The sequence below is a fragment of the Dendrobates tinctorius genome, unplaced genomic scaffold (assembly GCF_039654945.1).
Source record: "Dendrobates tinctorius isolate UK_male_01 unplaced genomic scaffold, ASM3965494v1 ptg000029l, whole genome shotgun sequence".
NCBI classification, from domain to species: Eukaryota; Metazoa; Chordata; class Amphibia; order Anura; family Dendrobatidae; genus Dendrobates; species Dendrobates tinctorius.
The window spans coordinates 21,400,281-21,424,535 of NW_027361697.1; the positions used below are offsets into that span (position 1 = coordinate 21,400,281).

Sequence of the window (24,255 nt, forward strand, 5' to 3'; positions counted from 1 at the left end):
ACTGTAGTTCAGCCAGGAGATAAGATATTAGTTATGTGTAGGTCTACTTTGTGTGACGTAGTGTTCATGTTAAGGTCGACTTCAAATTGCTCCCAAATCACTTGTTTTAAATGAATCCTGAAAGTAAAAACCTGATAAGTTTCAAACAGGAAAACAAAAATGGCTGGCTGTTTAACGGATCAGTTTTCCCAAAGTTTTTTTTAGTTGGAAACAGATCGATTATGATACTAATGACACTCGGATCAGAGTTTGAGCCGTGTTATCTTATGAGAGTATCGGAGCACAGGTGTGGAGAAGATGGAGAACTTCATTTCTCCATCTTCTCCATTGTCTGAGTGTGCGGATGTCGAACTGCACTCTGATGACATCGTGAGTGCAGTCTGATGTTTCACACGCACCCATAGACTTGTATGGGTTCATGTAATCCAAACTTCAAAGACAATTGCAGCATACTGCGATTTTTTTCTTTTACAGACTGATTTGGTCTGTGCAAAAAAAATTGCAGATCTGCACTGCCCCATGGTCTAACATTTATCCGAGCGCTATCCCATAAAACATCGCCCAGCACTCGGCTCGTGTGAACGAGCCCTGAGAATGCATCGCTCATCCATGTGAACGTCGGGTCACTTTTTATTGGGTAACGTCTTATTTTCATCCTCAACGTCGGATCAGAATAGGACAAGCTCTGATTTTTCTGTGAGATTCTAAGAGCCTGACCGCTGTCCAATAAAAAATGGGATGCAGGAATGCACCCAAACTCAAGGCCGGACTAAAGATCTGTTGGGTATCCTTTTCCAGAAGGCCGAATATTGTGAGCGAGCGATCCTAGTAACACTCATTTCTCAATAATAGCGCGGTCTAAACAGGCTGATGGGTGCCCAAAAAAACTAGAAAATGAACGTTCGTCAGGTGAAAAGATTTAATATTTAAATAGGCTTAAAAATCATCATTCTCGGTAGCACGCCGTCCTGTGTGAGCGGCCCCTGTGCTGCCGAGGACAATGGAAGTCTGTATGCACAGAACGATCTGTCGCTGACAGGAAAGCTGGACTAGCCATGTATCTATCGAGTCTCCGCCGATCAGCCAATAGCTAATCAATAGTAGTGGAGTGATGGCTCCCAATACCGCGCTCCTGTGTATAGAGGGGTCCGGAGATATAGCTCCCCTGGGCCGGCAGCCATCTATGGTAGGAGACCCCTAATCGTAGACTTAGGGTCCATTTACCTGCCCGATTACTGGGAACGTCCCATTAAGATCACGCCTTCTAGATCGGCTGCCGGTCGCCCGAGTGAAACGCTCCATCGTCGGGTGAAACAATATTTTCACCGCTCAGGGAAGCATTTAAGAAAACGACAACTTCGTATCCACCTTTTTCGAATGTAACGTAAATAAAATTAAAAAAAAAATATTCCTAGAAATTACTAAATAATTATTATATTATTTATCCCACACCAAAAAGGAAAACAAAGCTACACGGCAGCCTGGACCCCTGAAGGATGTCAATAACAACTGCTCAGAAAAAGATAAAGGGGGGAGTACTGGGGCTCGGTCACCAGCCGCCCACATCCCCGCACGACCCCGGCCCGGGCACGACCCTCAGGCTGTCGGAGGAGGCGGGGCGAGGATCCAGAGGCAGGCAAAGGGTTAAAGGTGCTGCGCGCCTGCGCGCTGACGTCACGGTGTGTATGGTGGCAGCAGGCAGCGGCCGCAGTCCCCGGGTTCTCGGTGCTGGAGGAGGCTTGGACCGGCGCTGGGCTTCACCTCTTACCTCCCCCCCGGGCGGTGTGTGGCGCGGGGCTGAATGGGAAGAGCACGATTTCTCTGATCGGAGAGGTTCGGGAAAGGTTTCCAAGGTACCGGGGGCAGCGCTGACCGCCGCGGGGTCCTGTCCGGAGTGCTGTGTCCGGCTGCTGGGGGCCTGCTCCGCACCCCCTCATCCCCGCCTGGGACCGTAGGGGTCTCCTGTGCGGATACCCTGCGGCTCCTCCAGGGTGACAGCCCGCAGACCATGCTGGGACATGTAGTTCTGCCATCACTCTCTGGGAGCGGTGTCCCTTTAATAGGGGAATCCCTGTCGATGACTGTAACATGGGCAGGGATCTGTGGGATTCTCGGCCAGGTGACCTCCCTCCTCATCTTCTCGTGTGACGTCACAGTACGGTAGTTGTCCCTTTAAGAGATCCTGTAGCTCTGGGGTTCACTTAATTCTATTAATGACCCTGTGATTTGGCTGCTGTTCCCGGTGCTGGACTAGATGACTGGTCACTTGTTCCGTCATACTGTGGAAGACGTTACCGACTGCCGGCCGCGGTCACCGATGTAGACTTATTTATCTTTCATTAAAAACTGATCTAAGAAGAAGCGGAGATCATCCAGAGACAAAAATGAGTGTTTCTCGTTTTCTCTTGTTCTAACAGATCCGTTATTTAAAGCGCTCCCGTATGTAGATATCACGGCGTCGGGGAGGACGGCGGTATTTGGGGTCAGCGTCAATCACTTCTAACACCATGTCCAACTCTAAACTAATGTCTGTACCCACCGTCTGGCACTGATCTGCATTTCTGTGCCACAAAGGGGTCCCACAAGTGGCACAACCCAGTGGCATCAGTGTGTGATCAGACGGGGGGGGGGTGAGAATCAGTGCTGGGACCCCCCCCCTAATTAGATAGGGGGATCAGCGCTGGGACATCCCCCCCCCCCACACACACAATCTGATAGGGGGATCAGCGCTGGGACATCCCCCGCCCCCACCCAATCAGATGGGGGGATCAGCGCTGGGACATCCCCCACCCAATCAGATGGGGGGAGCAGCGCTGGGACATCCCCCCCCCCCTCACCCAATCAGATGGGGGGGGGGGATCAGCGCTGGGTCATCCCCCCCCCCTCACCCAATCAGATGGGGGGGGGGGGGGATTGGCGCTGGGACATCCCACTCCCCCCCAAATTAGATGGGGGGGATCAGCGCTGGGATATCCCCCCCCCCCCCCCAATTAGATGAGACATCCCCCCCATACTTTGTTGCAGTAGAGTTTTGTTTTTTTTCACAGCTTCTCCCAGGACAAGCCAATGTGGCGCTGCCAAAAATTGGGCGACCCCCTGTTATGTCTGATAAGGTATGATTCTTGTGACTACTAATGAGCCTACTGTGTACCTATGAGGCGGTGTGTGATAGGAGCTGTGTATTTAGGAGGGAGATCTCCTCCTATCAGGGTCACGCTACAGATAACTCCACTGACTTATCGCACGCGGTACATGTGGTTTTGCTGCAGGTCGGTGCATCACTTTCAGAGCGGCTCCTGTGGGAAGCCATGATGTTCCTTTTAAGAGAATCTGCCTTTTCCTTCACTTCTCGTCCACTCGACTAGAGTTTTTAGTGGTTGGGAACCCATGAAGTGTTCAGATAAATGCTTCAGCTCGTGCGTTACCCAATTACCGTATATAGAAAACCCTTCACCACTTACCTGATGCCTAATCTAGTGAATGATTGGGGAGTAGGGGCCTAGAGAGGGAATCTCCCTCTCTGCTCCTTGTATATGTGCGAATTCTTCAGGATTTTTTTTTCTTATTTAGATTTTAATTTTATATTTTTGGTTTGTCAAGCATTTTGGATGCAGGCTTCGAGCCAAAATCTATAGTATCACCCTGAGATTTAATATGGTCTACTTCAGCTGCAGGGAACAGGAGTGTAACCAATGCAGCAATCCCGCAGGGAGCGGGTGATTTAGGAGGATCCTAGTAGTAAAAAAAACAAAAAACCTTTTACACCAATATCAAACTCCACACCCTACATCGCATATCTGGATGTGCACGTTTCTGAAAGAGAAACCCAATAACACCTGTATATCTATGATGCTGCATTTTCAAGAAATGGTTTTAAGTGCTCTGGGATTGGCATAGCACTTGTCGAGCTTCTGTCTCCCAAGGTTGTTTCTTCTTCCAGAATGAGCCCATGAATGTGAAAGTTGCTGTGATCAGACCCCCAGTGATCTGGTAATTGTCCCCTAGATGGGGGGGGAATAACTTCCAAACTTGAGGGTAACCCCTTTTAAGACTTTGGGTTCATTTTCACCAATTGATGAATGAGCCTTTGCTTAGGAATGTTTGTTCTTGATTATAGCTACTGATGATCACCCAACGAATGAGCGAAACGCTTGTTCATCCGGGGATTGGATCGTTTGTTGGCCAAAAAAAAAAAAAAAATCTTCAACCCATGTAATCAAGATTTGCTGTCGATAACATACTGTGTGCGCACTGACCACTCTTATTGGCAATTGTTCAGTCCCCAACCATGCTCATCAGTGTATGTCAACGCCACTGTGTCTTGTGTATAGTCCATCAGCACTCGTTACCAATCCTTTTTTTTTTTTTTTTTTAATGGAGGTCAATTGACTCAAGAAAATGCACCAAAATGACCATCATTCAGAGACAAAGGTGTAAATGTTTGTTGTCACAGCTGCATATGTGAGATAACATTGAGAATGTGGCCCTGGGGCCGGGCTTCTCTCCAGCAATTCCTTTGATGATCAATATTCTCTCCCCAGGCTATGGCTTCTTCCAAACTCTAATTCATTGCATTCAGCTGCACAATAGCTGTAGGTGGGCCGCTAATTGTCCGATCTATTGTTCTTGGGTGTTACGTGACACCTAGGTATTAGAGTTCAGTGGGATCCAAAAGGGTTCTCATTATCCTCTTTCTATAGCCCCCTCCATACATAGCCTCAAGCTCTAGTAATCCTCCATCCATTATCCAGAATCCTCCAGCACTAATCCATTGGCAAACAAAAACTTGAGCAGACAGGACTTTTTAGTCCATTTAAAAAAAACAAAAAACTGAGCTCTGCTGTATGCATTTATCTTAACATTGAAATCTATGGAAAACTGATCCGTTATATTCATCCATGTTTTTTTTCATTTGTAAAGGATGTTTGTTTTTTTTTGCCTATTGGATCCGTTGCAAATGGCAGAAAGGGATGGCAATGGAGCCGATCCATTTTCCATAGACTTCAATGATGTTGTTTTTTTTTTTGGTTTTTTTTTTAAGCAGCAACTTAAACTTAGTCGTGTCTGCACAAATTTTTTTTGCTAACAGATTGCTACTGGATGCATTCTAACGGATCATTACTGGACATGGGAACATGGCCTACTCCTCCACCTACCCCATAACAAGGAGTCTACTTGGATGTCCAAAGTAAAGTGGGGATTAGAGATCCTGCGGCATGATGACTACACATCTATTTATATAATTGCCTTGTAATGTTTTAATTTCCTGTTCTGTCCAGATGTCACCGTATCCCAGAATTCCAAGCCGAGGAAGTTCACCGACCGCCATATTGGGACCCCCAAGTGATGGGTGTCTCAATATGGAAACTTCTGCTGGTACCAACCTATTGCGCGGTAACACCAGCGGAACACAGATGCGCGATGTGTCTACAGGCAGAGAAAGCCGGTCCCACGAACAAAAGTTCATTTTAAAAATTGGCTGTGTCTGACCGTGTACGGAGCATACCACATCTCGGCAGGGGAGGAAGCAAAACACAATACCGACATTACAGCAGGGGATCACAGAGGATTCATTTTGTGAGGTAAAATATTTCACTGACTGTTTTTAAACAATATTTTACCTCACAAAATATATCCTCTGCTATCTCCTGCTCTGATGTCAGTATTATCTTTTGCTTCCTCCCCTGCCCAGGAGCTGTGGTATGTTCTGTACATGGTCAGACACAGGGGTGAGAGAGACAGCTCAAACAGGACAGCACATGAGGGGAGAACACAGCACAGGGAGGAGAGAGGCAGCAGACAAGGGGGATAGCACATGGGATAGACAGGTCAAAGAAGGGAGCACAGACGGGAGAAGTCAGCACATGGGGAAAGGGAGAGTGGATAGGTGGGTGAGTACATGGGGTGGGGGTGGGGGGGGAGATTCTCAACACTGCAAAGCCTGCCCCTAATGGGGCATTACCGTCATCCTGATGCAATAGCATCGGGCCTCCATCTAGTGTGGATATAACCACGCTTCCTTGCGGTGGGCAGAGTCTTCATATAGCACTGGTTGGGCAGTGTTGCCGATATTGCCCTAGCTCCACTGATGAGCAACTTTTTTTTTTTTTTTTTTGAGATCGGTCGTTCACTGAAAAAATGTCTCAACTCCTTCTTGCTCAGACAAGACTGTCGGCACAGTGAGTGGTCAGGTTACACCTCCTACTATATACACTCTGTGTAGAGGAGTGAGGAGACTAGAGAGACACGGGAAGATTGTGCTGATATTTTACCTTATCCCAGAGCTGTAGTCGCATGTACTTTGCTCAATACTTATGCTTCTTTCCAAGATGAGGAATCCCTCTCTGTGCTGTGCTCTGTCTAGTAGACACCATACCAGCTTGTCTCCTCCCACCAGCTCGGAGTTGATTGCAAACCAAATGAGCTTGCAGAGGGGAATAACTGTTGAAAATGCAGGCTACACGTCATATAATGGCCAAATAGTGCGGTCTTATGTACGCACAGGTCAGTTTATGCTGATATTAGCGACCACTTAGCGATGCACCAGCGATCTATATCGTTGTCGGGATTGCTGGTGCATCGCTAAGTGTAACGGTACCCTTACCCTTTAATGCTCATGGAGGCCTTAGCTGTTCTTTCATTTTATAAGCAAATCTCTCCTGAAAGTGATGAAGCTCCAATAGACTGTTTGTAGTAGCGTACAACACTGTACTTCCCTTGACACTTTAACATAAGTTACTGTGGAAGTGAATAAGGGCTGAACTTCAGTATCAAACAATTGCCTCTGTATTTTTTTTTTTTTTTTTGGCTTTGTACACTATGGACCCAATTCGCCAAGGCCAGTGTTGTTCACCCCCAGCTATGCCCATTTCGGCAGACTCTAGAGTAACTGGTGTGAAGACGGCAGCAGCTTTATAATTTAGGCATATCTCACTTATGCCTAACTTTGTGACTTTTCAAAACTTTTTCTCCAGACACTGAATCCTAGATGCAGGAGACCCTAAACCATATCAGACAGGTGTCTGTCCGGCCTCTGAGGGCCCTCTGTGTCTGATCTGAGGTTGAAGACCTATCATAAGCTGAGGATAGATCACCCATGTATGTGTCTGTGTGTTCTCTGCAGTTTCCCTTTGGTCTTCTATGGGACATAGTCGGCCTCATAGACATTAGTTGGACGTCAGCCGAGCAATGGTTTGGCCGGGTGCTAGCTCTCCTAACTCTTCCGCGTACAGGTAACTTTGCCTCGGGAGCGTGTTTTGAGCTCCTCACACATCACCCAGGTGTTGACTGTAGACAGGTGGAGTGGAGGGACGCTGGTGTCGTAATGTGAGAGCGGCTGTGTTGTGTTTTCATAGCTATGAAAGCCGTCCCTGTATACACTTCCTCACTAATGAATGTCCCGACTTGGTTTTAGGTGTAACTTTATAAATGCCTGAAAGAACGTGTTGTACAATGATCGTTCCTCGGACTGGGAGGTCACGAGACCTAAGAATGTATTATGAAAGTGCAGAGGACATAAGACAACTGCAAATTATTTACTAAAGGTTTTGAACGCTTTTTTTCTTTCTTGGGGTGAGAATAAAAGCCAGGTCCGACCTGGTCGACTTACCCCTTCTACAATGGGTCCACCAATAGGGGTCCCCCCTGCCGATGAAGCTGGTGCATGGCGGTATAGTGCTTTAATAATCGCCCTTTCAGTGGTCTACAGTATAGCCCTCTATTCCCGTAGAGACATTGAACGTTCAAGATATCCAAATGGAAAAGGACTCATCTACAGAAAAGGGGTTGTCTACAACTTGGACAGCCCCTTCCTAAAATAAAAAATATAAAAACAAAAGAAAAGATGCCTCCTGCACCACATTCGGAGCTCATACTTTCTTTGAACAAAACTTGTATGTCCAGGGAAGATGTGAGCGCTACAGTCCATTAATGGCCGCTGATTGTCTGCAGCGCTCATAAGCTATAAATATCATGTGAAACTTGGCAGACCCTGCACGGACATCACTGGAATACAGTGTTTTTTTGTTTTTTTCTAAACTCAGGAATACGGCTTTGTCCTTGATGCATCTTTTGGGTTATAGCTCAATGTGTTGGTGACATCAGGTGCCGGTCAGGCAATCCAGCTAGATCTCCACGCCTCGCGCTTCTGTGCACTAAGTATTGTAATGCGATGCACCGAAAAAGGTCTCTTAATGTCTGGATGTACAGGGTGGCTGGGCAGTGTGCGTACGCAGTACAACACTAAAATAGGGATCATTAGTACACAGAAGCTTGGAGAGCGGTGATCTACGCAGGAGCTAATTTCCTGGCTGGCGCCTGATGTCACAGAGAGAGTGGCGTTAAGTAAGGAAATAACCTCGGAAGGCAGAGTTTTGTTAACATATTTGTATATTGAGAAAATCGGGGTTTCCTCTAAATTAAGGCACAAGATATAGAGGTACCCATGCATTTATGTGCATGTAGACCAGTGAAGGATAAACCGTTTAGGTGGAATTGATCTTGCTGACATTCCCTTTAAGGAGTTGTCCAAACAATAGACAACCCCATTAATTTTATTTCACAATTGGCAAAACGAATTTTTAAAAAATGACATTTCAACAGTTTGACCATGTTAAACTAGCAACATCATGGTATAGTGGTTGCAGAGCTGAATTCTTTATCATTACAAACACTTCCAGATCTCATCTCACAGCAGTCAGTGTGGAGGGAGGCTGAGGGCTGACAGGAATGAGAGTTCAGATCTAAAAGGGCTTATAATGATGCATAGCTCGGCCCTGCTGTAACTATACACAATAAGCTGCAGAGATCGGGAAGAAGGGCGTGTTCATTTCTCCCCTTCAGGGCGCCTCCTGCTTATGATTGGTCCACCTCATGCAGGGGAAGAAGTAGACGCCCTCAGAGGCTAATCTTTGGTAACGCCCAGTTTAACTATAATGTAAGGTAGAACCTAAACTTTAAAAGCTAATATTTCCGTAACGTAATGGAGAGGAGTAAATAAAAACATAACATTTTTATTCAGCTCTGCAGCCACACTTCCTCATGTGCCCAGTTTAACCTTCTCAAACTGCTGAAAGGGCCTCCTTAACTCGTCACAAATCAGCCACGTGATCGCGAGGCACCGATGGTTTGTCATGACATTTAGTGGTGAATAAGCCCCGCCCATCGGACCAGACCGCGGCAGTTTACATACATCTTAACCTATATAAAAAAGGTATTTATGCATGAAAGGTGCGGGGTCAGGGGGAAGCAAAAGTACTAAGAGAATCCTTTTGTGGCACACAATTGAATGATATCATTATATGATATCTCAAAAAAGGGGTGACAGATTCCCTTTAAAAAATAAAACAATTTGAACAATGACAAAAATTAATAATACACATTTGAAGTTGCTGCATGTAGAAATGTCCAACCTAAGAATCTAAATTTAATTAATTTGATCGGTAAATGGTATAACGAGAAAAAAATTTAAACTCCAGATTTTTTTTTTTTTGCCACAATATTGCAACAACCGGAAATCTAAACATTCTATTTACCCCAAAATGGTATCAACAAAAACGTCAGCTCAAGGCGCACAAAATAAGCCCCCACCCAGCCCCAGATCCTGAAAAATGAGAACATTGCAGGTCTCGGAAAATGGCGACAAACACAAACTCTCTTCCATACAAAGCCATGCGGTGCATGTTTGGTGTCTACATACTCGTACTGACCCGGGGAATCGTATTACCTTAGCTGTTTTACCATATAGTGAACATGGTAAATAATTGCACTTTTTTTTTTTTTTTTTTTTTTTTTTTACAATTTCACCGCACTTGGAATTTTTTTTTCCAGTACACTGTGGTAAAATTATTGTCGTTCAAAAGTACAACTCGGCCGGCAAAAAAACAGCCCTCAAACAGCTGTATTGACGGGGAAATAAGTTATGGCTCTTGGAAGAAGGGGATTGTAAAATGAAAATGTATTATCGCCATGTGGTGAAGGGGTTAAGCACGCACACACCCTTTTTTAATATTTGTTCTTTTGACTGGAAATTCCACCTATAATCATACTGTATTTTGGAATCCACAGAACAGTAACCGGGGACCCTTCATGCCACACGGGAGACTAGATGGACAGGAGGGTTCCCCGGTGGCTTCTCCACGCCACACGGGAGACTAGATGGACAGGAGGGTTCCCCGGTGGCTTCTCCACGCCGCACGGGAGACTAGATGGACAGGAGGGTTCCCCGGTGGCTTCTCCACGCCACACGGGAGACTAGATGGACAGGAGGGTTCCCCGGTGGCTTCTCCACGCCACACGGGAGACTAGATGGACAGGAGGGTTCCCCGGTGGCTTCTCCATGCCACACGGGAGACTAGATGGACAGGAGGGTTCCCCGGTGGCTTCTCCACGCCACACGGGAGACTAGATGGACAGGAGGGTTCCCCGGTGGCTTCTCCACGCCACACGGGAGACTAGATGGACAGGAGGGTTCCCCGGTGGCTTCTCCACGCCACACGGGAGACTAGATGGACAGGAGGGTTCCCCGGTGGCTTCTCCACGCCACACGGGAGACTAGATGGACAGGAGGGTTCCCCGGTGGCTCCTCCACGCCACCCGGGAGACTAGATGGACAGGAGGGTTCCCCGGTGGCTCCTCCACGCCACCCGGGAGACTAGATGGACAGGAGGGTTCCCCGGTGGCTCCTCCACGCCACCCGGGAGACTAGATGGACAGGAGGGTTCCCCGGTGGCTCCTCCACGCCACCCGGGAGACTAGATGGACAGGAGGGTTCCCCGGTGGCTCCTCCACGCCACCCGGGAGACTAGATGGACAGGAGGGTTCCCCGGTGGCTCCTCCACGCCACCCGGGAGACTAGATGGACAGGAGGGTTCCCCGGTGGCTCCTCCACGCCACCCGGGAGACTAGATGGACAGGAGGGTTCCCCGGTGGCTCCTCCACGCCACCCGGGAGACTAGATGGACAGGAGGGTTCCCCGGTGGCTCCTCCACGCCACCCGGGAGACTAGATGGACAGGAGGGTTCCCCGGTGGCTCCTCCACGCCACCCGGGAGACTAGATGGACAGGAGGGTTCCCCGGTGGCTCCTCCACGCCACCCGGGAGACTAGATGGACAGGAGGGTTCCCCGGTGGCTCCTCCACGCCACCCGGGAGACTAGATGGACAGGAGGGTTCCCCGGTGGCTCCTCCACGCCACCCGGGAGACTAGATGGACAGGAGGGTTCCCCGGTGGCTCCTCCACGCCACCCGGGAGACTAGATGGACAGGAGGGTTCCCCGGTGGCTCCTCCACGCCACCCGGGAGACTAGATGGACAGGAGGGTTCCCCGGTGGCTCCTCCACGCCACCCGGGAGACTAGATGGACAGGAGGGTTCCCCGGTGGCTCCTCCACGCCACCCGGGAGACTAGATGGACAGGAGGGTTCCCCGGTGGCTCCTCCACGCCACCCGGGAGACTAGATGGACAGGAGGGTTCCCCGGTGGCTCCTCCACGCCACCCGGGAGACTAGATGGACAGGAGGGTTCCCCGGTGGCTCCTCCACGCCACCCGGGAGACTAGATGGACAGGAGGGTTCCCCGGTGGCTCCTCCACGCCACCCGGGAGACTAGATGGACAGGAGGGTTCCCCGGTGGCTCCTCCACGCCACCCGGGAGACTAGATGGACAGGAGGGTTCCCCGGTGGCTCCTCCACGCCACCCGGGAGACTAGATGGACAGGAGGGTTCCCCGGTGGCTCCTCCACGCCACCCGGGAGACTAGATGGACAGGAGGGTTCCCCGGTGGCTCCTCCACGCCACCCGGGAGACTAGATGGACAGGAGGGTTCCCCGGTGGCTCCTCCACGCCACCCGGGAGACTAGATGGACAGGAGGGTTCCCCGGTGGCTCCTCCACGCCACCCGGGAGACTAGATGGACAGGAGGGTTCCCCGGTGGCTCCTCCACGCCACCCGGGAGACTAGATGGACAGGAGGGTTCCCCGGTGGCTCCTCCACGCCACCCGGGAGACTAGATGGACAGGAGGGTTCCCCGGTGGCTCCTCCACGCCACCCGGGAGACTAGATGGACAGGAGGGTTCCCCGGTGGCTCCTCCACGCCACCCGGGAGACTAGATGGACAGGAGGGTTCCCCGGTGGCTCCTCCACGCCACCCGGGAGACTAGATGGACAGGAGGGTCCCCGGTGGCTCCTCCACGCCACCCGGGAGACTAGATGGACAGGAGGAGGGTCCCCAGTAGATTTTACATGCCACACAGGAAACTAGATGGACAGAAGCCACAGGGGACCCTCCTGTCCATCTAATCTCCAGTGTGGTGTGGAGAAGCCACCGGGGACCCTCTTGTCCATCTAATCTCCCTTGCAGCTTTGTCCTCGGGGACTTTTATACAGTTTTTCTCTAAATTGCTGCAGTGTTTGGCACACACATGGCTGAAATCGTGCAGCCAGTTTCCAGTACACGCTGCCTGTGGGGAGTGCGGCATGTACCAGTGTTTTACTTCTCCTTTGGATATGTGCATGATCACGCTTGCTCTTACAATTTCGCTTACTATTGACCAGACCATCTATGTTTATGGTCATAGTCTCTTGTCCTCAGACCAGGATGAACATTGTAGTTTATAAATGTGGAAAATGTTTTCTAGGTAAATCTCTGTGAAATACGCCATTTTGATGAATGACATCGTACCCCTTGAAAAACCTGCCAGACGGGGTGTGCTACCTTCTGCTCCGATGTGTGTCCACGGTGTGCTGCAGGTGAAGAGGCTGCCATGAGCGCAGTCCATCAATGTTCTGACTGAGTAAATGTCATCTTTGGTCTTCCTCGTGTATGAATTGGCCCTTTTTCTTCCCTATTCCTAATAACCGTCTCAATGTTTGGGTCCTTCCCTGCTCAGGTTTTGGCACATGCTGTCTAGATGGTACAATGATTTACTGCAGTGGGCTGCCATTATTACTGATGTATAAATGTTTCTGTGCTACTTTAATCCAGATGGATGTCTGCTTTGGCTGACCATTCGCCTGACAGCCATCTGAGCAGACTCTTCCATACACAGGAAAACCATGTGCGCCATGCATGACATCACCAGTGTGACATTACAGCGCAGGTGGGCTTCTCACATAGATCATTAGACAGGACCAGAATTTGTAAACTGAATCCGTCAGCAGGATATTACCCCCAGACTATGTACATGGCCGGTACGTTCCTTATAAGTGTTTGAATTGATATTCGAATGAGGCTGAAGAGCTATGGTAGATCTGAAGCTTCAATATGAAAAGTCAGGAGTATTGCACTCATCGGATATGGTTGGTGCTCTGAACGTTCGTCAATAATAAAGGGAAACCTTCGGCACACGGGTAAGACGCTTTGATGGAAGGGGTGACATTTTATTCACAGCAGACCTCTAGGATTTCTGTGGGTGAGTCAATCCGCAGGTAAAAGGATCCATGTGCGATGCTGGGCCGATCTGAAGCTTTGGTCACTCCAGCTCTATTCCCTGCCCAGCGCCGGCTCCTCCTTCTTGACTGATGGCCTCTATGATATGTGACATCAGGCAAAAGAACCAATCAGTCAAGCAAGAGGAGGCGGCACTGGGCAGGGAATAGAGCTGGAGTGACAGAGGTGTCAGACCTACCATAGCTCTTCAGCCTCATTTGCACAGAGCAATGGACTGGCCATGTAAAGGTATTGCGGGACTTGTCTGTGAAAGAGCTAAATGCACATATAGTTTGGGAATGAAATCCTGCTGACAAAAGGTTTTTTTGCTATGAAACTGAGAGCAGCATGATGTAGGGGCAGAGACCCTGATATCAGCTATGTCACTTACTGGGTTGCTTGGTGTAGTTTTGATAGAATCCCTAGGGGTTCTCTGCGCTGTAGCAGTGTTATGAATACTGAGCTGTGTATATGCACGCCCCCACACCCGATTGGGCAGCTTCCTGTCTACACTGGCAGCTCTGACAAATTGCAGTTGGAGTTGGGGGCGGAATTAAAAGGATGAGCTGGACTGCCTGGCACATGACACCTAGTCCTGCAGTGATAATCTCCTGCTGATAAAACGCTGATTGCTAAGCAAGTGACACAACCCTGGAATCAGGCGCTCTGCCCCTACATTATGCTGCTCTCAGACAAAATATCGAAAACTTGTTGAATGATTCCCTTTTAATATGTTTAACCTTGCTGAGGGACAAAAACATATATTTTGGAAATCCCTCTAATGTTCCTTGATTCGTCCCTCTAGACAGGAGGTAAATGACCTAGTTTACTATGAGGTTCTGTTATCTACATAGGAAGTCTACTGATGTGTGAGCACAAAAGTGAATGTTGTGGATCTTTCCTGACTTTCCCATTGTTCTTCCTGGTGATGAATACAGGAGGTGGAAGGTGTTGAGTCATTGTTTTCTCTGTTGCTTGGAGGCTTTGGCACACGTATATTTCTGTCCTGGGGGTGATAATGTGATGGCATTAGTGTATTTCCAATGATTAAGAGCTCATTAAAAAATCATCTTTATTGCCACAGTATAGAAAAGTCACAACTCGACTGCAGATCCATTTTCCCACCCATCCACATTAATTCCAGAAGTCCCATCACTGTACTCTTGCCTATCCAGGAATCTGCTGTCTTGTGGCCCCCTGCTCGGTGGCTAAAGGGGACTATTTGCTTCATAAAGTCGATAGTCTATAGAAATAAGTACGGTTTCCGTAACCTCCTTTTGACTTCAGTGCAGGAGCCGGTGCGCTAACTCCTTTGACTGCTACGGCCACACCGGGTGTGCGTGCCTCACCTCGAGTTCTCATCTATTGGCAATGTATGATCTTTATTATAGGTATGGAATTAATTTTTGAAAATAAATGACCTTTTGTAGCAGTAAAGAAACTACCTTCCATTCTAGTATAGCCTGGTGCTCTTTAATTTTACAGCTTAAAGGGAACCTGGCACCAGGTTCGGCCGGTATGAGATATGGCCACCGCCTTTCAGCCCTGATAGACCGCATTCTATAATGCTGTATATAAGCCCGCAATATGGCTTGCAAGGCATGAAAAATATATTTAATTATACTCACCTGCGGTCCGGTCCGTGGGGTGTCTTGGTCTGGCACCTCCCGTCTTCTTTCAATGCCGCCGTCCTTCTTGATTCGTGTGGATGACGCGCTCTACATTAGCCACACAGTCTCCCCGACATCGCGCTTGTGCGAAGGCGTACTTATCAGCAGGAGATTCTCACTGCAGGACTAGGTGTCAAGTGCCAGGTAGTCCAGCTAATCTGTGCAACCCTGCCCCCACCACTCATTGGCAACTGTGCAGCGTGGGTGGAGTTATGCCCAGCTCAGCATTCATAGTGCTGCAAACAGAGAAATCATGGATTCTATCAAAACTGGTCAGCACGGTGGCTCAGTGATTAGCACTGCAGTCTTGCAGCGTTTTAGTCCTGGGTTCAAATCCCACCAATGACATCTGCGAGGAGTTTGTATGTTCTCCCCGTGTTTGTGTGGGTTTCCTTCGGGTACTCCGGTTTCCTCCCACGTTCCAAACACATACTGATAGGGAATCTAGATTGTGAGCCCCTTCAGGGATAGCGATGATGACATTTGTAAAGCGCTGTAGAATATGTTAGTGCTATATAAAAATAAAGATTATTATTATTAACTACACCAAACTGTCCAGTAAGTGACACCTGGAATCAAGCACTCTGTCCCTACATTATGCTGTTCTCAGATTACATAGCAAAAACCTGCTGACAAATTCCCTTTTTAAAGGTTTGAGAACATGGATATGCTTGTGACACCTGGCCGTCATGTTTCTTTGTGAAAGCCTTTACTTTTGTTGCCCATTTTTTTTTTTTTCCCCCCCCCCCCCCCCCCTGTATTTGTTGAAGCATGTTATTTTTTTTGTGACTCCATAATTATTCATGCCAGTGCAGAAAATCGGCAGTTTACATAGCTGTGATGATTTGCATTATGGTGATGTCCACATACTATAGTTACAAAAAACCCTTCACGTGTATTGGAGAAGGTCCATGTGCCACTTATCATTAGGCCCTTTCATTATTGCCCGTGTGCCTTCTTTTTGTCTAGTTTTTGGTGTTTTTAGACTTTATTTTCCCCCCCATTTTATTTTCCCTTTTCTTGTTGGGCTTTTTTTTTTTTTGTAACCGTTCACCACTCTGGCTGGGTTTTTTTTTTTTTTTTTCCACGCCTGAAGATTTTGCCACATTTTAGCTCTCCTCACCCACTACCAATGGTTGACTGGTGTCAAGGGGAGCTGGTCGAGAGAAGTTGCCAGGGATCCGCCTTTTCCACCATTCATTCACTGTAATCTGTGTTCGAAGCAAGGTCAGCAAGTGGGTAATGTGCTTATGTCATGGTATACTCCTTCCCTTTCTTTTCTTGACATCCTTTTAGCAGGTTTGTTTAACCTTTTTCTATTTGAGAAGGAAATATGTTTCTTAGAGAAATTTAATTTACATTACATACGAGTCACTGGAACATTGAATTCCACCTTCATGAAAAGTTGGCGAAAGAATGTCAAATTTTAAAGACCTAAAGATTACATATGAGGAGTGAGAAAGAAAAGCCTGATCGTGAACATATTCGGTTTTGTGCAAATGACTCTTTATTTTCAATTTTTTGCAAATACAGTGCATATGACCAAATGGGTCATGTCAAGGTTTCTTTTATTTTTATAAGCGACAAAAGTGCCATCTTGAAATCTAGTTATTTGGTAGCTGCAGATCCATGGTTTGCAAAGCTGCAACAATAAAATAATTAACTCAAAATATCCAACATTTATATAAGACTGGCACTTCAAATCTTGACCCCCAGAAGAAGCCAGTGGTCTAACGCGCGTCGGGGTGGGGAGATGCCACTCATCTGTATTCCAGGTTTAAAACTATATACTTTTTGTCTGCATTGTCAGTCTCCCCTCACAGTTAGGTTTTTTCTTTGCTTATCAGCATTTGGAGATTTACGTATACTCGGTGGCGTCTCTCGGTGTAACATTTCTGCTGTTACCCCCCTTGGTGTCATTTTTTGGATTTTAATTCATTGTTAATAAAATTAGTATATTTTATACGTTCTATGGATCTCTTCTTGTTTCTGGTGATTATTGCCATCAGAATTGTGCTTGAATGATAAAGCCTGTACCGCGGCCAAGGGTCAGACCTGCTGACCGCACTCGTATGCGCCCAGAGTGATCGCTGATATGCTTGTTCTCACGGTATGGAGTCTGAGTTGTGTAGTCGGTATAAAGTGGACCAACTCCTAAAATATATAGTAACACAGTACGTGCCATGGGGGGGATTCACAAGTCTGCAGTTGCACATAGTGACTGCAGACTTGTGCATTGCCGGCCTTGAAGGGGTTGACAAGTGTTTGTGTTTTTTTTTGTTTTTTTTTTTTTATATTATTCCTGGAAAACATGTATGCATTTGTGTGCCCCATCTGTTATATTGTAATCTCCTAAATATCAGAAGTTCATTCAGACGGCTGTAGCACAGTCATTTTGTAGAACTTGCTTCCTGACGTGTTTGTGGTGCAGGTCGGATCTCGGTCGTTTTGTCCTGGGCAGGTTATGGCAGGAGCTAATCACTATTTACCGAGAAATACGCTGCTGTTCTAGGATTCGTCTTTCCATGATGATTGTTGGTGACCTGCAGAATTCAGCCTGGTTTCCAGATGTCTGTGCTGGGGCAGCGCAGCTTCAGATGTGGATGTGAAACTTGAGATTTTTTGCATTTTTCAGGCATTGATTTTTGCATGTAGTCCTAGATGTGTCATGCGATCCTTTTATAGTTTTGCATTTTTATATTTATAGATTTTTATTCATGCTTTAACACTGAAGAGCCGGTCTACAGATCTCTCCTCTCGTCAGCAGGTTTAAAACGACTCGTATAGAGATAAGTGTGTCCATGTGTAAGGTGTACGGACGGGGTCACAAGTCAGTAGTAGCAGATTTTGGCAACTGTTGGAAATATATTTTATTCCTTACTCATTGCTGCTGCACAAATTTGTTTTTTTATTATGGTTTTCCTGGGAAAATAAATCTAGGCACAATTGCAAAATTTAAAATGACTTCATGTTCTAAAGCTTTGTTCACATCAAATTGTAGACGGCTGCTTTTTTTTTTTTTTTTACTACTTTTTTACTTCTTCTTCTCTTGGTAGAATAGACACTGGAAAAGAAAACACAATAGACCCCATTGTAGTAAATGAGGTCCATCTGGCATTTGTGTGACCATTCCATTTCCTGCAAAAACTCTCTTTTTCAGTTTCCATGGCGTAACATCAAAAACAGGGTTCCTGACGCTGTTGAGAACCCGGCCTCAAAGTGTATCGACTAATTCATAGTTGCTCAGGGTTGTCGTAAGTAGAGTTGAGCAAATCTTTCAATATTGTATATTGAATATTGTATAGGCAATATTCGCCACACGTCTTCAATGGGAGTAGAAACGAATGAATGTGTTAGGAATCTATCATCAAACGTAAATTCGGCATGAATAGGCACCAATATGGCAAATTCAGATTCGGTGACCGATTCCAAACCTATTCGCTCAGCTCTAGTCATGAGTCTATCGAGTTTAACCTATAACCTGTTGATCCATAGGAAAGTAAAAACCCATAGCGGCAGATGCTAAATGCCCCATATTCCTTCCCTGATCCTCAGATGAGTTCCCTGGATCCTTATCCCATCACAGAATCTAATGCCCATAACATGGAAGGTTATATCTATAAAGAAAGGCGTCCAGGCCTCTATGTACGATTACATGTGGCAGCGTTTATAGTCTCACTGCTCTTACAGTAAAGAACCTGCACTTTGATTATGACTAAACCCTTGTGCCTCTAGACAGAGGATGTCCCCTTGTCACCATCACAGGCCTAGGTGTTAGGGTACCGTCACATTTAGTGATGCACCAGCGATCCCAACAACGATACAATCCAGTCAGGATCGCTGGTGCATCGCTAAATGGTCGCTAGTGAGCTGCCACACAGGCAGATCTCACAGCGATGCAGCAGCGGTCGTTACCTATCAGACGCGACGATTAAGACGTCCACACGTCGCTCGTTGGTACCAGCAGGAAGCGCCTGACGAGAAACGGCCCAGGACGATCTTGTGCGATCAGCGACAGACAGCAGGGGAGCCGGTCGGAGGTAAGTGTCACACATAGCGATATCGCTGCTACTTCACAAAATCGGTGACACTTAAGCGATGTTGCTAGCGACCTCGCTTAGTGCGACGGGGCCTTAAGAGGATGGTTCTACAGCTCTCTGTACTGTCCCCTCACATATTAGTACGTTGTGATAAGATGGCCCCTAAGCCTTCGTTTTTCCAAACTGAATAACCCCTAGTTTGGAAACTGGCTTGGTATTGCAGACCCCCCATTCCCTTAATAACCCTGGTCACTCTTCTCTGCACCTGCTCTAGTTCAGCGGTGTTCTTATACATTGTACTCTGTATTCCAAGTGACTTGTATAGAGGCCAAACTGTCCTCATCATAAACATTAATGCATCCCATTTTTTTATAACCTTGGCAGCAGCTGCCTGACGCTGGTCACTATAATGGAGTTCTGTGTCCACCCAAGCATCCGAGTCTTTTCCAGTGACCGTTTTACCATTTAGTATATAAGTGCACTTCATATTTCCTCGGCCCAAGTGCATGACCTCACATTTATCTGCATTAATCTTCCATTGCCATTTCTCAGCCTGAGCCTCCGGCTTATATAAATCTCTCCATGATGATTACCTTCCAGAGCACATTACGTGTAAAAAATAATCACAATGCGTTGGTACAATCACATGTTATAATCTGAGGCAGTGCAAAGATATCACTTTTCTTAGCCTTCTTCAGGGTGGTTCTCCATTCTTGCCCATGGCATTGTCCTACTGCAATTCTTCATGAAGGGAGTTGAGCCTGTGTGTAGTGGCTCTTGCTGGCTCTATGTGATGGGAAGGCAGGTATGAAGTGTATAGGCTGCTGATGAGATTTATAGTTTCACCTACCACAGGGACGCGCGCCTGTCCTGATGTCCTCACAAGGATGTGTGCCTGCCACCCTAGGGTGCTGATCTAGGACGTGAGACCCAGAGGAAGTGGGTGACTCCACCAAGTGTGATTATTCTAAGGTTTTTGGAAAAACTTTTCATACTGTCCGTATACAGACAGAACTGATTTCCGGTAAGACTGCCTGTCTGCCCAAGTTCTAACGGTGATGTGGCTGCAAATGTGTTGACTCTCCTTAGGGGGGTCGCTAAATCCCACCCTCGTTTTATACCCCCATTATGTGATACTTCTGCTGTCCCCGGATCACAATCAAACAGACGGTTGTAATGTTCTGCCTTGTCATCTGCAATAGATCTTGACAGATTGAGGCTATGGCTCTGAGACCGCCGGCAGTAGGAACAGATTGGTTCTACAGAGATCTGTTCTTCTTGAAGAAGGATGCCAATGTTAACCCGGGAACCATTCACTGCGTCCTTCCGGCCGACGGCTCTTCCTATATCCGGCACAATTTTTGACATACATTGGGTTACTATGTGCACGTTGGAGTATATGCAGAGACCTACTCCTGGTCTATACTCCCAACGTGCCAAAAAGTGAGATGTGAGCAGATCCCTTCTTCCTGTGATGTAACCAGCCCTTCTTCCTGTGATGTAACCAAAGTAGACAATTATTGCGAACAAATGTTTTATTAAATCAGTTGTCCCATAAAGAAAACCCATGTATGTCTTGTTATTTTATTATGCTTTCTTATATAGCTCCATTAATTCCGCAGCGCTTTACAGACATTATCATCGCTGTCCCCATTGGGGCTCACAATCTATGTTCCCTATCAGTATGAGTGTGGGAGGAAACCGGAGAGCTGGGGGAAAACCACACAAACATGGTGAGAACATACAGACTCCCTGCAGATGGTGCCCTTGGAGGGATTTTTCTATATCTGACATTTGTGTTTCTTTCGTTCCTGTTATAGAAAGTGACAAGTCTTCCTTAAGGAGCTCATACACCTTCACTATGAACCAGTGTTTGGCCGACAGCCGTTTTTGACCCCCCCCAATCAAACACCTGCTGTCCTCAGCTAAGCATGTGCGTGTTCTCAATAGGTGGACAACTCTGGGGCCAGATTGTCTACTCCGAGGACCAAGGGTTGATCATGTGGAAATTACAGATGCACCTCCCTTCCCCCTTAATATTTTTTGTTAATGTGGAATTGAAGTTTTGGGGCAATTATGCCTTTTATATGTACTGGAACCTTTTTTACAATGTTTCTAACTTTATATACAACTTTATATGGTGGAGAAGACCTATCATGGAGGCATCATGGTTTCCATCTGGCGAAACGATGCATTTCCTCTGGGTCCTCCGGTTTCTTCCCTGACATACAGTTGTGGCCAAAAGTATTGCCACCCCTACAATTCTGTCAGATAATACTCAGTTTCTTCCTGAAAATGATTGCAAACACAAATTCTTTGGCATTATTATCTTCATTTAATTTGTCTTAAATGAAAAAACACAAAAGAGAATGAAGCAAAAAGCAAAACATTGATCATTTCACACACAACTCTAAAAATGGGCCAGACAAAAGTATTGGCACCCTCAGCCTAATACTTGGTTGCACAACCTTTAGCCAAAATAACTGCGACCAACCGCTTCCGGTAACCATCAATGAGTTTCTTACAATGCTCTGCTGGAATTTTAGACCATTCTTCTTTGGCAAACTGCTCCAGGTCCCTGATATTAGAAGGGTGCCTTCTCCAAACTGCCATTTTTAGATCTCTCCACAGGTGTTCTATGGCAGTGGTCCCCAACCTTTTTTGCACCAGGGACCGGTTTCAAGCAAGACCATTCTTCCATGGCCCGGCAGGGCGGGGATGGAGGTGTGGCAGGGGCGGGGCTTTTGGCATAAGGGGGTGGGGCTATGAACACGGTTGTAGTGTAGCAGTGCATACTTATACTTAAATAACATTTATAATGTGACTCAACTCACCATAGGTTTTGAATGAGTGCTCCATCACCCCCTTCTCCCCATCATTGCCTTCACCCCATCACTCCCTTCTCTCCATCATTGCCTTCTCCCCATCACTCCCTTCTCCCCATCATTGCCTTCACCCCATCACTGCCATCTCTCCATCATTGCCTTCACCCCATCATTGCCTTCACCCCATCACTGCCATCTCTCCATCATTGCCTTCACCCCATCACTGCTGTCTCCCCATCATTGCCTTCACCCCATCACTCCCTTCTCCCCATCATTGCCTTCACCCCATCACTCCCTTCTCCCCATCATTGCCTTCACCCCATCACTGCCATCTCTCCATCATTGCCTTCACCCCATCATTGCCTTCACCCCATCACTCCCTTCTCCCCATCATTGCCTTCACCCCATCACTCCCTTCTCCCCATCATTGCCTTCACCCCATCACTGCCATCTCTCCATCATTGCCTTCTCCCCATCATTGCCTTCACCCCATCACTGCCATCTCTCCATCATTGCCTTCACCCCATCACTGCTGTCTCCCCATCATTGCCTTCACCCCATCACTGCTGTCTCCCCATCATTGCCTTCACCCCATCACTCCCTTCTCCCCATCATTGCCTTCACCCCATCACTCCCTTCTCCCCATCATTGCCTTCACCCCATCACTGCTGTCTCTCCATCATTGCCTTCACCCCATCACTGCTGTCTCTCCATCACTGCCTTCACCCCATCACTGCTGTCTCTCCATCATTGCCTTCACCCCATCACTGCTGTCTCCCCATCACTGCCTTCTCCCCATCACTGCCTTCACCCCATCACTGCTGTCTCTCCATCATTGCCTTCACCCCATCACTGCTGTCTCTCCATCATTGCCTTCACCCCATCACTGCTGTCTCTCCATCATTGCCTTCACCCCATCACTCCCTTCTCCCCATCATTGCCTGCACCCCATCACTGCCATCTCTCCATCACTCCCCTCACGGTCTTCTCCTCATGTCCCCATCTCCTCCAGGGCCAGGCTACACAAACACAGACCAACACACATACACACAGACAGACATGCATACACACACACACCACCTCTCTCCTCTCACCTGCCCGCCGCCCGCGCTTCCTCGCTCTGACACAGCAGCGGCCGCGCTCCTCTCTGTGTCAGTCAGAGACAGGAAGCGCGGGCGGCGGGCAGGAAGCTGGACGCAGTGGACGGGTCCTTGCAGCTCCGCTCCTGCTATTCCCTCTTGCAGGCAGCGGAGCTGCTTGGATCGCTCCCTGGCCGCCGCTAAGAACTGCTGCGCGCCGCCCCAGCCCCCGCTACGCCACTGACCGCCCCTGGCTCCCCTTGTGTCCACGGACCGGCAAGGGCACTGCAGCGGCCCGGTGCTGGGCCGTGGACCGGCGGTTGGGGACCCCTGTTCTATGGGATTCAGGTCTGGACTCATTGCTGGCCACCTTAGAAGTCTCCAGTGCTTTCTCTCAAACCATTTTCTAGTGCTTTTTGAAGTCTGTTTTGGGTCATTGGCCTGCTGGAAGACCCATGACCTCTGAGGGAGACCCAGCTTTCTCACACTGGGCCCTACATTATGCTGCAAAATTTGTTGGTAGTCTTCAGACTTCATAATGCCATGCACACGGTCAAGCAGTCCAGTGCCAGAGGCAGCAAAGCAACCCCAAAACATCAGGGAACCTCCGCCATGTTTGACTGTAGGGACCGTGTTCTTTTCTTTGAATGCCTCTTTTTTTTTTTTTTTTTTTCTCCTGTAAACTCTATGTTGATGCCTTTGCCCAAAAAGCTCTACTTTTGTCTCATCTGACCAGAGAACTTTCTTCCAAAACGTTTTAGGCTTTTTCAGGTAAGTTTTGGCAAACTCCAGCCTGGCTTTTTTTATGTCTCTGGGTAAGAAGTGGGATCTTCCTGGGTCTCCTACCATACAGTCCCTTTTCATTCAGACGCCGACAGATAGTACGGGTTGACACTGTTGTACCCTCAGACTGCAGGGCAGCTTGAACTTGTTTGGATGTTAGTCGAGGTTCTTTATCCAACATCCGCACAATCTTGCGTTGAAATCTCTTGTCAATTTTTCTTTTCCGTCCACATCTAGGGAGGTTAGCCACAGTGCCATGGGCTTTAAACTTCTTGATGACACTGCGCACGGTAGACACAGGAACATTCAGGTCTTTGGAGATGGACTTGTAGCCTTGAGATTGCTCATGCTTCCTCCCAATTTGGTTTCTCAAGTCCTCACACAGTTCTTTGGTCTTCTTTCTTTTCTCCATGCTCAATGTGGTACACACAAGGA

The 24,255-nt window shown here is 47.6% G+C and overlaps 1 protein-coding gene across 5 annotated transcripts in view; it reads left to right on the forward strand.

Moving 5' to 3' along the window:
* Nucleotides 1-1,569: 1,569 nt before the first annotated feature.
* The window catches only part of EVI5 (ecotropic viral integration site 5), a 141,866-nt gene continuing 119,180 nt past the window's right edge, over nt 1,570-24,255 (forward strand). For 2 of the 5 annotated variants that reach the window (XM_073571447.1, XM_073571451.1), the window contains exon 1: nt 3,094-3,113. In XM_073571447.1, coding sequence (XP_073427548.1) covers nt 3,102-3,113 — 12 coding nt within the window. In that variant the 5' untranslated portion in view covers nt 3,094-3,101. Of the gene's footprint in view, nt 1,680-1,722; nt 1,854-3,093; nt 3,114-24,255 lie in introns of those variants that run through there. The other 3 variants (XM_073571450.1, XM_073571448.1, XM_073571449.1) reach the window with 3 other exon arrangements.